General features: G+C 36.9%; 1 protein-coding gene across 1 annotated transcript in view; it reads right to left on the reverse strand.

The window, feature by feature from the left end:
- LOC133644883 (rod cGMP-specific 3',5'-cyclic phosphodiesterase subunit alpha-like) overlaps positions 1 to 18,529 on the reverse strand; it is a 100,990-nt gene that overhangs the window by 72,298 nt on the left and 10,163 nt on the right. The window contains exon 2 of the mRNA XM_062039635.1: positions 16,692 to 16,781. Coding sequence (XP_061895619.1) covers positions 16,692 to 16,722 — 31 coding nt within the window. The 5' untranslated portion in view covers positions 16,723 to 16,781. The remainder of the gene's footprint in view (positions 1 to 16,691; positions 16,782 to 18,529) is intronic.

Genomic DNA, 18,529 nt, shown 5'->3' on the forward strand with positions numbered 1-18,529 from the left:
ACGGAATGCTGCCGACAGTTGACTTCACTAAGTACACTGTGTACTTCATTCCTTAGTGTGCACATTTTGACAGAGTAGTTCAAATCCATTACTTACCTGCGGATTAGTTTTTGCCTCATCCTTCACTTAAAGTGCGAGTGAAGAATGCACTTAGATAGTCCCACTCCCTAATGCTTCAGTCACATGCAGGATTCTCACAGGAATGAGGCAAAAATTCCTCGAGACCCAGTGTACTAAGCCAGGGGTGTCCAAACTTTTTGGGGGCTTTTGAGGACCGAAAGCCAACTGCATGTAAAGTAACTATATATATATATATATATATATATATATATATATATATATATATATATATATATATATATATATATATATATATATATATATATATATATATATATATATATATATATTAACTATATATTAAGAGTATGCGAAAGTTCGACTCCTACCTTGTTTACTTCTGTGACGACCTCCTTCAAGTTTTTTGTAATCAATCAGAACTATCAAGCAGCTAAAATGTGCCAAACATGGATAAGTGTGGAGAGTGTTTTGCATTTTTCCCCGTTGTGCCTTGTAATGCTTTTAAATGGGTGTAATTTTTATTATTTTATGGTGCAGGGACATTTTTTTGTAATGTCCACACATTTTTTGATAGTTATTTCTATATTTTTTCCCACCGCCATGACTAGGGAAGGTTGTTTGCATTCGGTCATATAAGTAAATGCACATACTTTCATTCAGAGCAAATTACTCACGCTGTCCACTAGATGGCGACATAATAGCAGCTCCACAATTGTCAGACTACAATAATGAATGCACATCTGCGTGCGGGTTAGATTCCTTATTAATCTCATGGCGTCTCGTGGGCCATAGTTTGGACACCCCTGTGCTTAGCAATATTCAGCTTCCTCTTTTTTTCCCCTTGTTTAATGGCTAATCACTCGAAGCATCCTCACCAAAAATGTCGACCACTCTGGAATAATTACTCCTCTTAAAAAGAGTTTTAAAAAAATGATACAAGTTATTTTTGCATGTAATGAGCAAAATAATCTGCCAATGGAACAAGTCAAAATTGTCATGGTAGGATTTCTTGAAATTAGACATTACATTTAATTCTATCCAATCCAGTCCACTTTATTTATATAGCACATTTAAACACCAAAAATGTTTCCAAAGTGCTGCACAACAATATTAAAAACAATATTCAAATATTATCCTTAGCTCCACCAATGACAGAATAAAAACAACAAATAAATAAATATAAAACCAATATGAATATAAATATGATTAAAAACAATTTTAAAGGGTAAAACCAATTAAAACAGTAAATAGAAATCAACATTTTTAACAAACACAGCTTTTAAAAACTTAAAAGTGATCTTAAATTAGCAATTAAAACCTATTGTTAGCTATACATACTAGTATTGTGAAGTTGTTGGTCTTATAACAAACGTGTGTATGTTATTCCTCAGAAGATCTATTGCCTAAAAACAAGTTCTTCAGTCTCACTCAAAATGACAATTCAGGGAAGTGTGACTTGTATTAAGTTTGTTTACATATTTTGACTAGAAATTAGAAATATATACTTGGTGAGATTGGGAGTTTTTCCCAGTACACCCTATAAAATAAGTTATTTTTCTCCTTTCTCTTTGATTGTCCAATAATTCTAAATGTATTTGTTGTGAGTTTTTCTGGCCTGCATGCACCCCTTGCTTTAAATAAGGAAAAGATTCTGTTTGCTGGTCGCTCCCCTTCCGCTACGTGGCCAAGATGGCGACTCTTTCCACCCCAGCACGCTTGAACTCTGCGCTTTGCCTTACTTCTCAGTGTGAACACACTTATGCACTCAAAAGACTCAAGTGCAAGTATGTAAATGCATGAAATGAGACAATCTTTGGTTCTCTTCAATCAGCTTTAAGGAGAATATTAGCTTTAATGCCAAATGCCTTAATAAAGACATGACTGTACTATATGTGTGTGCTGTAGGACCTGTAGTGATGCTTGCTTAGTCAATAAATGAGTCTTTGTTCAACAATCGTCACCCTTGATTCCTTCACACACACACGCCATCCTTCTACCTACAGTGGTGGTCAAAAGTGTACATACACAGAACATCATGTCATGGCTGTCTTGACTTTACAATCATTTCTTATTTTGTTGTGATGTAGTGATTGGAGCACATACTTGTTGCTCACAAAAAACATTCATGAAGTTTGCTTCTTTTATGAATTTATTATGGGTCTACTGAAAATATGCTGGGTCAAAAGTATACATACAGCAATGTTAATATTTGCTTACATGTCCCTTGGAAAGTTGACCTGCAATAAGGCGCTTTTGGTAGCCATCCACAAGCTTCTGCTTGTCCACTTGACCACTAAATTGCTGCAGTTCAGCTAAATGTGTTGCTTTTCTGACATGGACTTGTTTCTTCAGCATTGTCCACACCTTTAAAGGCCTACTGAAAGCCACTAGTAGCGACCACGCCGTCTGATAGTTTATATATCAATGATGAAATCTTAACATTGCAACACATGCCAATACGGCCGGGTTAACTTATAAAGTGACATTTTAAAATTCCCGGGAAATATCCGGCTGAAACATCGCGGTATGATGACGTATGCGCGTGACGAAGTCCGAGTAACGGAAGTTATGGTACCCCGTAGAATCCTATACAAAAAGCTCTGTTTTCATTTCATAATTCCACAGTATTCTGGACATCTTTTGCAATTTCTTTAATGAACAATGAAGGCTGCAAAGAAGACAGTTGTAGGTGGGATCGGTGTATTAGCAGCGGACTACAGCAACACAACCAGGAGGACTTTGTTGGAGCGCTAGCCGCGCTAGCCGCCGACTTCACCTTGACTTCCTACGTCTCCGGGCCGCCAAACGCATCGGGTGAAGTCCTTCGTCCTTCTGCCGATCGCTGGAACGCAGGTGAGCACGGGTGTTGATGAGCAAATGAGGGCTGGCTGGCGTAGGTGGAGAGCTAATGTTTTTAGCATAGCTCTGTGCAGTCCGGTTGCTAAGTTAGCTTCAATGGCGTCGTTAGCACAGCATTGTTAACCTTCGCCAGCCTGGAAAGCATTAACCGTGTATTTACATGTCCACGGTTTAATAGTATTGTTGATTTTCTATCTATACTTCCAGTCAGGGGTTTATTTCTTTTGTTTCTATATGCAGTTAAAGCACGATGCTATCACGTTAGCTCGTAGCTAAAGCATTTCGCCGATGTATTGTCGTGGAGATAAAAGGCACTGAATGTCCATTTGGCGTTCTCGACTCTCATTTTCAAGAGGATATAGTATCCCAGGTGGTTTAAAATACAAATCCGTGATCTACAATAGAAAAAGGAGAGTGTGGAATCCAATGAGCCAGCTTGTACCTAAGTTACGGTCAGAGCGAAAAAAGATACGTCCATCACTGCCTCTCAAGTCCTTCACTGTAACGTTCCTCATCTACGAATCTTTCATCCTCGCTCAAATTAATGGGGTAATCATCACTTTCTCGCTCCGAATCTCTCTCGCTTCATTGTAAACAACGGGGAATTGTGAGGAATACTAGCTCCTGTGACGTCACGCTACTTCCGCTACAGGCAAGGCTTTTTTTTATCAGCCAGCAAAAGTTGCGAACTTTATCGTCGATTTTCTCTACTAAATCCTTTCAGCAAAAATATGGCAATATCGCGAAATGATCAAGTATGACACATAGAATGGATCTGCTATTCCCGTTTAAATAAAAAAAATCATTTCAGTAGGCCAGACCTGGGCATTGTACGGCCCGCGGGCCGCATCCGGCCCTTTGCGCATCCCTGTCCGGCCCGCGTGAGGCCAATCATAAATTACAAAATAAATTTTAAAAAGTATCTATGTCGAGTGTGCAATACAACAGTGCTGCTTTTGTTTTGAAAAGCGTTATTTGTATTACTTCCGTGTGGACGTATGCGCGTGTGCGATTGTGAGTGAATTGAACGGCGCAATTACAAATTACAAAATAAAGTTTAAAAAACATCTATGTCGTGCGCGCAATACAACTGTGCTGCTTTTATTTTGAAATGTGTTATTTATGCCGTATGTCCGGAGGGAACCTGTGAGGGAAGGTGCATAGAGACAAGTGATGAGACGCTAAAAAAAGAAAAGTTGATGAGGAATGGCGTGTTTCCAACAAGAGATGGACTGCCAAGTATTTCTTTACATAAATTAATGGTAAAGCCGTGTGCTTAATGTGTGGTACACAGGTTGCTGTGTTTAAATATCATTTTAATCGCCACTACACGAAGAAACACGAGGGAAAATACCGGGATGTGTCTGATGAAGCGCGCGCAAGGGAGGCTGATGCGTTGATGGTAAAACTGCAAACCCAACAAGGACTTTGTGCCATATTTCACACCCCCAGAGATGCAGCCGTCAGGACAAGTTTCGTCATTTCTCACAAAAGCGCCAGAAAAAGTAAGGCGTTTTCTGACGGAGAGTTTATTAAGGAGTGCTTATTGGACTTTGTTGCGCTGATAATGCCCGGAGACAGGACTGTTTTTCGCTAACTTTGGATGAGAGCTCTGATGCAGTCAATTAAAGAGACAAGCACAGGTAATGACTTGTTCACAGAGGTAAATGCGTGTTGGGACACGCTGGCAGGTGTGACAATCCAATCCACTTTATTTATATAGCACATTTAAACAACAAAATGTTTCCAAAGTGCTGCACAACAATATTACAAACAATATTCAAATATTATCCTTAGCTCCACCAATGACTGAATAAAAAGAAAAAAACAATTACATATAAAACCAATATAAAAAACAATATAGAATAGATATGATTAAAAACTATTTTTAACAACAGATGGTTGTCCAAATCTGATGGGGAAAAATGTTGGATAATGCAGGATAAAGTGACCTTAAAAAGCAATCTGCTTTTGTATAAAGTTAAGTTAGGTTAAATGAAATTATTATTATTATTATTATTATTAATTATTATCATCATTATTATTTATCTTATGGTATATCAAAAATAATATTGAGCAAAATTTAATTGAAATATTGTCGTGTGGCCCTCCAGCAGTGCTCGGGTTGCTTATGCGGCCCCCGGTGAAAATTAATTGCCCACCCCTGCAGTAGGCCTTTAAGTCAGGACTTTGGGAAGGCCATTCTAAAACCTTCATTCTAGCCTGATTTAGCCATTCCTTTACCACTGTTTTTACCACTAAAAACCAGACTCACCAACATCAGCATCAAGGAGGGTGACTCCCTCATTACAGACAAAATGGAGGTAGTAAGCAGACTTAACACCTTTTTCACCAGCATAGCCGCAACTCTTGTCAACAAGCTGTCCCACCACTCTGGTCGCTTTGGTGTACAACACATTAAAGCCTTCTACAGAAAGCTCAGAGTATCCAACAACGATTTCAAATTTCAAATTAAAGGCCTCACCTTTTCTCCTCCAAACATATTGCTGGGTATTGTGGTATGAAGGTTTTAGAATGGCCTTCCCAAAGTCCTGACTTAAAGGCCTACTGAAATGATTTTTTTTTATTTAAACGGGGATAGCAGATCCATTCTATGTGTCATACTTGATCATTTCGCGATATTGCCATATTTTTGCTGAAAGGATTTAGTAGAGAAAATCGACGATAAAGTTCGCAACTTTTGCTCACTGATAAAAAAAAAGCCTTGCCTGAAGTAGCGTGACGTCACAGGAGCTAGTATTCCTCACAATTCCCCGTTGTTTACAATGGAGCCAGAGAGATTCGGACCGAGAAAGTGACGATTACCTAGGGATGATGTTTGATAAGAAATTATCGAGTTCGAGCCTATTATCGAATCCTCTTATCGAACCGATTCCTTATCGATTCTTTTATGGAGTCCAGATAGGTTGTTGTATATGGGAAAAAACACACAATATTTGGTTTAACAAAAGCTCACTTTTATTATATAAGAATTTTTAAAAATCTAATAAATAAATAAATATTGACTGTTACCCCCTTAAAAAAATAGAATAAAATAAATAAATATTGACTGTTGTTACCCAAAGTATATAAAGTGGGATTTTTCATAAAAACAAATATATACAGTAACACAAAAACAAGCTGTCTCTGTGATCACTATAGGTGTATAAATAATAATATAGGGTTAAATAAAATCAGTCCCTTGGGCACAAAACTGAAAATAATACAGCTCTCCAAAAAGTGCACTTCTGCTGCTATTTGACATAACTGTTTGTTATGATGCTTTGACATTTTTGCACTTTATTTCTTTATTGAAAGAAAATTCTATGAAGAGAAAAGTTGTTTGCAAATGTGGTTACAATGCTAAAAAATGAAAAGTTAAAGCTAAAAAAAACAAAATTTATTGAGTTAACATTATTTCTTTATAGGGGGAAAGATGTTATGAGCTAGGGAATATAACAACTACACTACCCAGCATGCAACGGGAGTGACGAGCATGCGCGGTAGCCCCGAAAAGTGTTGTTGCATGTCGTCACCCGGCAGCTAAGAATGAGGTTATGAGCACGCTGTGAAAGTAAACGTCAAGAACTCAGCCAACACGCCTCGTCTGCATTATTTATAATTAGACAGACAACACATCTACAGTGTGATTTTGTAACGTTTACAAGGAAAGAAAAACAAAAGTTAAAAAAGGGAGATCATGTCATATATGTTGTATGTATATGTATGTGCTCCTGTTGCTTTAAGAACGTTGTGACAGCTGCCGTAAAGGAGGTGCGTTGCTAGCCTGGTTGCTATGTTTCCGGTTGGTGGTAAAAGTGTTCGTCATGTGTTTGTACCCTGCTCAAATCTCTCAGTAAAGTTATTTATTGGATTATACCTTTTGTTTTGAACTTTATTACACCTTGGAGCGCTTTTTCCGCTCCATTTTTTTCCTGCTTTCGCTATCTGCGCCTAATGACTGAGCTACGTGACGTCATTTCTTGTGATGTCACACGAAGCATTTCTGGTCGGGACGGGATTCGTTCCCAGGGATTCGAATAAAGAACCAACTCTTTTTCTTTACTATAGTGGTCTCGATAACGGGTACCGGTTCTCAAAAAGGGATTCGAGTCCGAGGACTCGGTTCTTTTCTTATCGAACAACCGGGAAAATCGGTTTCGAGTATCATCCCTACGATTACCCCATTAATTTGAGCGAGGATGAAAGATTCGTAGATGAGGAACGTTACAGTGAAGGACTTGAGAGGCAGTGATGGACGTATCTTTTTTCGCTCTGACCGTAACTTAGGTACAAGCTGGCTCATTGGATTCCACACTCTCTCCTTTTTCTATTGTAGATCACAGATTTGTATTTTAAACCACCTCAGATACTATATCCTCTTGAAAATGAGAGTCGAGCACGCGAAATGGACATTTAAAGTGACTTTTATCTCCAAGACAATACATCGGTGACACACTTAGCTACTGAGCTAACGTGCTAGCATCGTTCTCAAATGAAGATAGAAACAAAATAAATAAACCCCTGACTGGAAGGATAGACAGAAGAGCAAAAATACTATTAAACCATGTACATGTAACTACATGGTTAAAAATTGTCAGCCTGGTAAGGCTTAACAATGCTGTTGCTAACGACGCTAAGGCTAATTTAGTAACTTAGCAACCGGACCTCACAGAACTATGATAAAACATTAGCGCTCCACCTACGCCAGCCAGCCCTCATCTTGCGATCAACGGCGTGACGAAGGACTTCATCCGTGGGTTTGGCGGCAAGCATCGGCTAGGCATCCTCTATCAGGGTAAGTAGTCCTTGTTGTGTTGCTGCAAGTATTGTACTTAGCCGCTAAGACACCGATCGATCCCACCTACAACGTTCTTCTTTGCAGCCTCCATTGTTCATTAAACAAATTGCAAAAGATTCACCAACACAGATGTCCAGAATACTGTGGAATTTTGTCGAAGAAAACAGAGCTTTGTGTATTGTGTCCAATAGGGCCCAAACACTTCCGTGCATTTTATGACGTCACGCGCATAAATCATATCCAAAGGGGATTTTCAACCGGAAGTGTGGCGGGAATTTTAAAATGTCACTTTATAAGTTAACCCGGCCGTATTGGCATGTGTTGCAATGTTAAGATTTCATCATTGATATATAAACTATCAGACTGCGTGGTTGGTAGTAGTCACCATAGTAGTAGTAGTAGTCACTGTCACCATAAAAGTAGGTGACAGTGTCATCACCAGGAAAGATGAGGTCACCTACCTAGGTTCCATTCTAGAGGCTAACCTTTCCTGTGATAAAATGGCAACCAAGGTAATCAAAAAGGTTAACCAACAAACGAGATTTCTCTACAGAATTTCCTCTCTGGTCAACAAAAAGCACCTTGAGGATTCTGGCGGGAACTCTCGTTCAACCCTTTTTCGATTACGCATGCACCTCCTGGTACCCTAGCACCTCCAAAACCCTCAAATCTAAACTCCAAACATCTCAGAACAAGCTAGTCAGGTTACTTCTAGACCTCCACCCCAGATCCCACCTCACTCCTACCCACTTCTCTAAAGTGGGCTGGCTCAAGGTGGAGGACAGAGTTAAACAACTTGCACTGAGCCTAGTCTATAAAATCCGCTACACCTCCCTGATACCGAAGTACATGTCAAACTACTTCCTTAACGCAAATGACCGCCATAACCACAACACCAGGGGGAGCTCCACTAACCACGTTAAACCCAGATTCCGAACTAACAAAGGTCTTAACTCATTCTCTTTCTATGCCACATCAATGTGGAATGCGCTCCCAACAGGTATAAAAGAAAGGGCATCTCTATCCTCCTTCAAAACCGCAATAAAAGTTCACCTCCAGGCAGCTACAACCCTAAACTAACACCCTCCCCGGATTGCTAATAATCAAATGTAAACAATCAAATGCAGATACTTTTTCTTTTTCTTATGCCTTCTGATCTCTCTCTCTCTCTCTCTCTCTCTCTTTGTCCACTACTTGATGTCCATACCCCCCCCCCTCCACACCCCTGATTGTAAATAATGTAAATAATTCAATGTGATTATCTTGTGTGATGACTGTATTATGATGATAGTATATATGATAGTATATATCTGTATCATGAATCAATTTAAGTGGACCCCGACTTAAACAAGTTGAAAAACTTATTCGGGTGTTACCATTTAGTGGTCAATTGTACGGAATATGTACTTCACTGTGCAACCTACTAATAAAAGTCTCAATCAATCAATCAATAGTGGCTTTCAGTAGGCCTTTAAAGGTGTGGACAATGCTGAAGAAACAAGTCCATGTCAGAAAAGCAACACATTTAGCTGAACTGCAGCAATTTAGTGGTCAAGTGGTCAAGCAGAAGCTTGTGGATGGCTACCAAAAGCGCCTTATTGCAGGTCAACTTGCCAAGGAAGCAAATATTAACATTGCTGTATGTATACTTTTGACCCAGCATATTTTCAGTAGAGCCATAATAAATTCATAAAAAAAGCAAACTTCATGAATGTTTTTTGTGACCAACAAGTATGTGCTCCAATCACTACATCACAAAAAAATAAGAAATGATTGTAAACTCCAGACAGCCATGACATGATGTTTTTTACACGTGTATGTACACTTTTGACCAGGACTGTAGGTCTAAGACAGGGGTCGGCAACCTTTACCACTCAAAGAGCCATTTTGGCAAGTTTCACAAATTAAAGAATATAATGGGAGCCACAAAAAACAAAATTAAATTTAAAATGAAAAACACCGCATACAAAGCTTAAATTGCTTTGTGCTATGTTAACCAGGGGTCTCAGACACACGCACCGGCACGCACCTTAAAATGGAAATTTGATGTTAGTGCGGCCCGCGAGTTTTGAATGAATGGCGCTTGATAGCGTCATACTTGCCAATCCTCTCATTAATTCCGGGAGACTCCCGAATATCAGGTCATGATGGCACTGCTTTTGGCGCCCTCTACAGTCTGCCCAAACAGTGTACCTGTTCGACCACATGTAGAATGCAGCTTCAGCTTGCTCACGTAAGTGACAGCAAGGCGTACTACTTCAACAGCCACACAGCTTACACTGACGGTAGCCGTACAAAAACAACTGTAACACTGTTACGTTACAAATATGCGCCACACTTTCAACCCACACCAAAAAAGAATGACAAACACATTTCTGGAGAACATCTGCACTGTAACACAACATAAACACAACACAACAAATACCCAGAATCCCATGCAGCCCTAACTCTTCCGCTCAACCGACGCACGGAGGGGGGAGGGTTGATGTGTGGGGGGGTTTGGTGGTAGCAGGGGTGTATAATCTAGACCGGAAGAGTTAGGGCTGCATGGGATTCTAGGCATTGGTTGTGTTGTGTTACACTACCGTCAGTGTAAGCTGTGTGGCTGATGAGTAAGTATGCTTTGCTGTCTCCTATGTGTGCAAGTAAAAGCTACATACAACATGTGGCCGGGCTGGCACGCTGTTTGTAAATGCTGTAGAGGACAATTACTGCGGTGCATTTAGGGCACGCCCTTTATTTAGTAATTAGAGTGAAAATAGGATTATAATTGCCCTTGGAGTTTTCTTAGAGAGGCACTGAGATCCACAAGTCTCCTGGGAAAATCGGGGGGTCGGCAAGTATGCAGCTGAGCCGCATCAGAGTGGTCAAAGAGCCGCGGGTTGCCGACCCCTGGTCTAAGAGAAGGATGGCTTGAAGGCTTAAAGGGGTCATATTTTTCTTGTCTATATCTAAAAGACTTCCTTGTGGTCTACATAACATGTAATGGTGGTTCTTTGGTCAAAATGTTGCATAGATGATGTTTTAGCGACCATCTTCAAGCCGCTTTCTGACCGTCTCTTCATTTTCCTGAGGGAACTCTCCTGAAAGAATCAATAAAGTACCATCTATCTACCTTCATGATGCGCCCTTTTTTATTGAAGTTCAAACTATACGCTACTTCAGAGCTGGGCAAATATTTGGACTGGGGCGCCACATTGAGAGAAAAAGTGTGTCGGGGGGGGGGGGGGGCATGTTTATAAACGATATGTACACATTTAGATGTAAAAATCTGCTGTAAAGTATGTGTGTTGGGGTCTCTTTTTTCAGGAACACTAATACCAAAAGTACCAAAAGAGTTGTAAAAATGTTATGACAGACCACCTCCAAAAGACGGAACCGAATTGTATTTTTTTACTGAATGGGACACCCAAAATGTACATGAAAATAAAGAAAGTGGGATTTACAATATTAACTATGAACAATAAAACACTGAATATTAACAACATATTTTACTTCTCAGACCAGCTCCTCCATAGACATCTTTTACAATCAAGCAAAACACATCACACATGTAACAAAATATGAATGCAAAGTGTAGTAAACACCTACAATATGATATATTATCACTTTTATGTTGTAAAAATGTGCTTCCGCATGTGTTCCTGACACATGTGTTTGGGGCTAGCTGCTCTGAAAACACTCTGCTTTGTTCCTGCTCTGAGCTGCTGTGACTTACATTACTGTAATAACTCCTACAACACCCAAAAGTGCAGATTTCAACCATTGAAATACTTTCTATAGTTCAAGACCTACGCTCATTTAAAAACATAACTGTACATCATAATGGCAAATGCACTTTTCATGTTAAAGGTGTAAAAAAATGATGTAGAACGCCCGGTGGGCCCGATTGAAAATCTGAACCTCTTAAGGCCCAAGCTGTTTGTTTACATGCTTTTTTTTATTTCTCTTTGCTATTTGGGCTTATTGGACCCAAATTACAATAAAAACTAAGAATCATCTTTTGATATGATGTACTTAGTCCATAAGTACACAAACGTGTACTTACATGCTAATTCTTATTTTTACACATTTTTTCCTCCAAATTCCATTGTATGTTATAGTCTTCTGACACCACCAGATGGCAGTATAAGTGTCCACATAAGCGGCCATAAGACCCCAATTCAGTAGTGTACACAATTTTGGAAATAGGAGCTAAAAGGTGCTGTCCACGCATGTGGCCACTAAGCCTTTAGAGAAGGGGTACCAACACGGTGCCCGCGGGCACCAGGTAGCCCGTAAGGACCAGATGAGTAGCCCGCCGACCTGTTCTAAAAATAGCTCAAATAGCAGCACTTACCCGTGAGCTGCCTCTATTTTTTAAATGTTATTTATTTACTAGCAAGCTGGTCTCGCTTTGCCCGACATTTTTAATTCTAAGAGAGACAAAACTCAAAAAGAATTTGAAAATCCAAGAAAATATTATAAAGACTTGGTCTTCACTTGTTTAAATACATTCATTAATTTTTTTACTTTGCTTCTTATAACTTTCAGAAAGACAACTTTAGAGAAAAAATACAACCTTAAAAATGATTTTAGGATTTTTAAACACATATACCTTTTTACCTTTTAAATTCCTTCCTCTTCTTTCCTGACAATTTAAATCAATGTTCAAGTAATTTTTATTTTTTTTAAATTGTAAAGAATAATAAATAAATTTTAATTTAATTCTTCATTTTAGCTTCTGTTTTTTCGAAGAAGAGTATTTGTGAAATATTTCTTCAAACTTATTATGATTAAAATTCAAAAAAATTATTCTGGCAAATCTAGAAAATCTGTGGAATCAAATTTAAATCTTATTTCAAAGTATTTTTAATTTATTTAAAAATTTTTGTTCTGGAAAATCTAGAAGAAATAATGATTTGTCTTGGTTAGAAATATAGCTTGGTCGAATTTGTTATATATTCTAACAAAGTGCAGATTGGATTTTAACCTATTTAAAACATTTTCATCAAAATTCTAAAATTAATCTTAATCAGGAAAAATTACTAATGATGTTCCATAAATTCTTTTTTTAAGTTTTTCTCTTCTTTTTTTCGGTTGAATTTTGAATTTTAAAGAGTTAAATTGAAGATAAACTATGTTTCAAAATGTAATTGTCATTTTTTTCGTGTTGTCTCCTCTTTTAAACTGTTCAATTAAGTGTAAATATCATTACTTATTAATAATAACAGAGTTAAAGGTAAATTGAGCAAATTGGCTATTTCTGGCAATTTATTGAAGTGTGTATCAAACTGGTAGCCCTTCGCATTAATCACTACCCAAGAAGTAGCTCTTGCTTTCAAAAAGGTTGGTGACCCCTGCTTTAGAGGTTTTAATGGCCCACATGTGGCTCGCGAGCCCAGGTCTGCACTACTTTGTATTAGAAGTGCATGTGCATGTACGAGCCAGTCTGCCCCACAACAGAAGGAACTTACTGACTACAACTTTGGGTACATTTCCACAATAAATGGATATGTCCGCTGACGTCCCGCTTGGGAAGTTTAAAGGAAGGTAAGACTGTTCCATACATATCTCTGCCTTGCCTCCAGGCTTCTAGACTTATGCAGATCCCAAATACACAAAACAGGCACCAAGGCGTGTTTGTTTTTCATAACGGGGCCTCTTTACGACGTGCACGTTCCCGGCACGCACCTCGTTGGAATGTTTGCACAGCGTCAGAAGCGTGTGTGTGGACACGCAGATTCTATTCAGTTTGTCAAGTATGAAGCCGGGTCCGCCCTTGCCGGATGAAAGAATGGTGTCTGCCATCCCGGCCACAAAATGGGTTTGAACAAGACTTTCTCTACAAGCACAGTCTTAAAGTGACATTGTCCCTCTGTTCACATTTCTATTAAAAGCGAGTGTTAATAATCTTTACTAAAGACAAATTGATGTTTAGAGTGGTGGAAACCCATCGCTCCTAAATGTCATGATCCTATAAGGCAGGGGTGTCAAACCAGTTTTCATTTAGGGCCACATCACAGTCATGGCTCCCTCAGAGGGCCGTTTGTAACACTAACTAATATACAAATACAAACATATAAGGATTCACCTCATGAAATTATTACACAATGGCCATTTGCATTTATTACATACACATATATTTATATATACACACATATATATACACTACCGTTCAAAAGTTTGGGGTCACATTAAAATGTCCTTATTTTTCAATGAAGATAACTTTAAACTAGTCTTAACTTTAAAGAAGTACACTCTATACATTGCTAATGTGGTAAATGACTATTCTAGCTGCAAATGTCTGCTTTTTGGTGCAATATCTACATAGGTGTATAGAGGCCCATTTCCAGCAACTATCACTCCAGTGTTCTAATGGTACAATGTGTTTGCTCATTGGCTCAGAAGGCTAATTGATGATTAGAAAACCCTTGTGCAATCATGTTCACACATCTGAAAACACTTTAGCTCGTTACAGAAGCTACAAAACTGACCTTCCTTTGAGCAGATTGACTTTCTGGAGCATCACATTTGTGGGGTCAATAAAACGCTCAAAATGGCCAGAAAAAGAGAACTTTCATCTGAAACTCGACAGTCTATTCTTGTTCTTAGAAATGAAGGCTATTCCACAAAATTGTTTAGGTGACCCCAAACTTTTGAACGGTAGTGTATATATATATATATATATATATATATATATATATATATATATATATATATATATATATATATATATATATATATAAATGTGCATTGTGTTCTGCGTCCTGATTGGCTAAGGGTCTGTAGACCCCTGTCAATCAGTCTTCTCCATGTCATGTGTCCTGTACAGTACAGAATGTCTTCAGCTTGCCTAAATTTACAAAATGGTTTGATGCGAGCAGTGTGGCTCTTTATTGCTGTACGTTGGTTTAAAAGAGGTTTTGATTTTTGGTTTCATTCTTTAATACAATAGTGGACTGTACTTTTTTTTTGTTTTTTTAATACACAAAGGTTCGAACTTTGAGAGTGTTTAAACGAGAGGAATGTGAGAAAATGTTCATGCCTGTCTGAGAAAAGTTTATAAAGGGTGTGGTTAGGGATTTTACAGCCTTACAACATATATAAGGAACTTATACTGTACAGTACTGTAAACGAAAAAACATATAGGCTTAGGGAAAAAAATATATAATGAACGAAAACACAAAAATCTACCTCTACGACACGGATTTCACTTAAAGCTGGTGTTTTTTGGAACGTAACCCCCACGTTAAACAAGGGAACACTGTATATACCGTAATTTCCGGACTATAAGCCGCACCTGACTATAAGCCGCACCAGCTAAATTTAGGGGAAAATACAGATTGCTCCATATATAAGCCACACCAGACTATAAGCCGCAGGGTTTTGATGTGTAATTACCGTAGTATATAGTGTAATTACCGTAGTATATAGTGTAATTAGCGTAGTATATAGTGTAATTAGCATAGTATATAGTGTAATTAGCGTAGTATATAGTGTAATTAGCGTAGTATATAGTGTAATTAGCGTAGTATATAGTGTAATTAGCGTAGTATATAGGGGTTCCTGCTACCACGGAGGGGATTGTCGGGACAGAGATGACTGTTTGGGAACGCAAAGCGTCCCATTTATTAACAATAAATCTTTCAATCATTCATTTAAACTTTCACATCTTTGACATGGCGAACAGCATTCATGCAGAGTACAAATAATACAACGCTGCAAAGTAATACAAAGTGCTCGCATGTACGTTATCAAAATAAGCAGCCTACCGGTATATGAAAAGTCAGTCTTTAATCATTGTGTCATCGTCTTCCTCCTGCGTACTAAAACCACCGAAATCCTCTTCGTCGGTGTCGGAGAAGAACAGGCCGTATATAAGCCGCACCCTTGTATAAGCCGCAGGGACCAGAACGAGGGGAAAAAGTAGCGGCTTATAGTCCGGAAATTACGGTATATATATATTTATTTATTTTTTGTATTTTTTTGTGGTCTTTTTTGGTAATTTTTTTTACGTACACTGTAAAAAAATAAAATACAAATCTGTCGATTTTATAGTAAAGAACTGATTTTTTTAAAAAAAAATTTTACAGCATAATGCTGTACTACAAATGGAAGAAAAAAAAACAGTACCTCTATTGCAGCAAAAAAAACCTGCCAGCTCACTATAACATTTATTGTGGTTTTTACAGCGTATTATATGTAAATGGAAAGTCACTACCAAAGTTTTTTTTTTTTACATTAAAATAATGTCAAATAAAGCTGCTATTTTTTATTTTTTAGTTTGTTTTTGCCATAACATCTACGGTTATGGCATAACATCTACGGTTAAAAAAAAAAGGCAGATTTTTCATTTACAGTAAAATGCTGGGGAAAAAAACACTGTAAAATGTACGGTCAAAAACTGGCAGGAATTTACTGTTATATCTATTGTCATTTTTACAGCGTACAATAACTTGCTTTCAAATCAAAAGTCAAGCAGATATTGAGGTATTTTATTTTATTTCAACAAGAAAATGTGAGCAATGTATAATAATATAATATTATTAGATCATATTTAGGTTTAAAATATATGCAATTGCATGCAGTATAGTGTATGTATTTATTTTTTTTGTCAAGCAAAAGTACTTTATTGACGCATATTAATTTCAGGCTATTGTGTGCCATATAAAACAAGATTGTGTCAATTTTAAGTGTATTTTTTATGTGTAACTCTATGTCCTATGAGCACTTTGTGGACAGGCGTTGAAAATGGGCGTTTTCTTTGCTATAACCCTTAAGGCAGTGCATCTGGTTTGTCCAATGTAACTGTGGTGTCCATATCAAATGAATCAATCATTTGAAAAAATGATGTTACGGGCCAGATTGGCTCCTGGGATTTGAGTGGGACTCTTGTGCCATAAAGGATGAAAAGAGCAAAACAACAAAAAGGGTGCACATGTGTAATTGGGGTGGTGTCAGTACTTACTGCGAGCACGACTGAGAATGCGTGTGGACATTGTAGAAGTTGTTTTGTCAAGTTGCCGCACAGGTTTTTCCTGCACACGTTTGCTGATGTCTGCAGGGAGACAAACATGTACAGTATTCTAATGTTTGTAACTGTGATAACTGTGCGCAGGGAATAAAAGAACAGGCATGTCAGCTACACCACTTAATACTCAAGGGGGAACTGAACTTTTGGGGTAATTGTGTCTTATCATTCACAACTATTATGTAAGACAAGAACATGTATGTTTTTCTTTGTTTTATACATTCTAAATTGTAAATGAACATTAGTAAAAGTCAGCTAACAACAGATCTAAGGGGAGCCGCTCAATCCCGCCTATAAACTGCTCTAAAAAAACTCAATCAAGACTTTATATACATGATGTAAGTATATATGTAGTATCTAGTAACATTCATAATAACATGTCATATATACATGATGTAAGTATATATGTCATGTAGTCACATTCATAATAACATGTAATATATACATGATGTAAGTATATATGTCATGTAGTAACATTCATAATAACATGTAATATATACATGATGTAAGTATATATGTAGTATCTAGTAACATTCATAATAACATGTCATATATACATGATGTAAGTATATATGTCATGTAGTAACATTCATAATAACATGTAATATATACATGATGTAAGTATATATGTCATGTAGTAACATTCATAATAACATGTAATATACACATGATGTAAGTATATATGTCCTGTAGTAGCATTCATAATAACATGTAATATATACATGATGTAAGTATATATGTCATGTAGTAACATTCATAATAACATGTAATATATACAAGATGTAAGTATATATGTAGTATCTAGTAACATTCATAATAATATGTAATATATACATGATGTAAGTATATATGTCCTGTAGTAACATTCATAATAACATGTCATATATACATGATGTAAGTATATAAAACATGTAGTAACATTCATAATAATATGTACATGATGTAAGTATATATGTCATGTAGTAGCATTCATAATAACATGTGATATATACATGATGTAAGTATATATGTCATGTAGTAACATTCATAATAACATGTAATATATACATGATGTAAGTATATATGTCATGTAGTAACATTCATAATAACATGTAATATATACATGATGTAAGTATATATGTCATGTAGTAACATTCATAATAACATGTAATATATACATGATGTAAGTATATATGTCATGTAGTAACATTCATAATAACATGTGATATATACATGATGTAAGTATATATGTCATGTAGTAACATTCATAATAACATGTGATATATACATGATGTAAGTATATATGTCATGTAGTAACATTCATAATAACATGTAATATATACATGATGTAAGTATATATGTCATGTAGTAACATTCATAATAACATGTAATATATACATGATGTAAGTATATATGTCATGTAGTAACATTCATAATAACATGTCATATATACATGATGTAAGTATATATGTCATGTAGTAACATTCATAATAACATGTAATATACACATGATGTAAGTATATATGTCATGTAGTAACATTCATAATAACATGTGATATATACATGATGTAAGTATATATGTCATGTAGTAACATTCATAATAACATGTAATATATACATGATGTAAGTATATATGTCATGTAGTAACATTCATAATAACATGTAATATATACATGATGTAAGTATATATGTCATGTAGTAACATTCATAATAACATGTAATATATACATGATGTAAGTATATATGTCATGTAGTAACATTCATAATAACATGTAATACATACATGATGTAAGTAT

The sequence above is a fragment of the Entelurus aequoreus genome, linkage group LG28, assembly GCF_033978785.1.
Source record: "Entelurus aequoreus isolate RoL-2023_Sb linkage group LG28, RoL_Eaeq_v1.1, whole genome shotgun sequence".
Lineage (NCBI taxonomy): Eukaryota > Metazoa > Chordata > Actinopteri > Syngnathiformes > Syngnathidae > Entelurus > Entelurus aequoreus.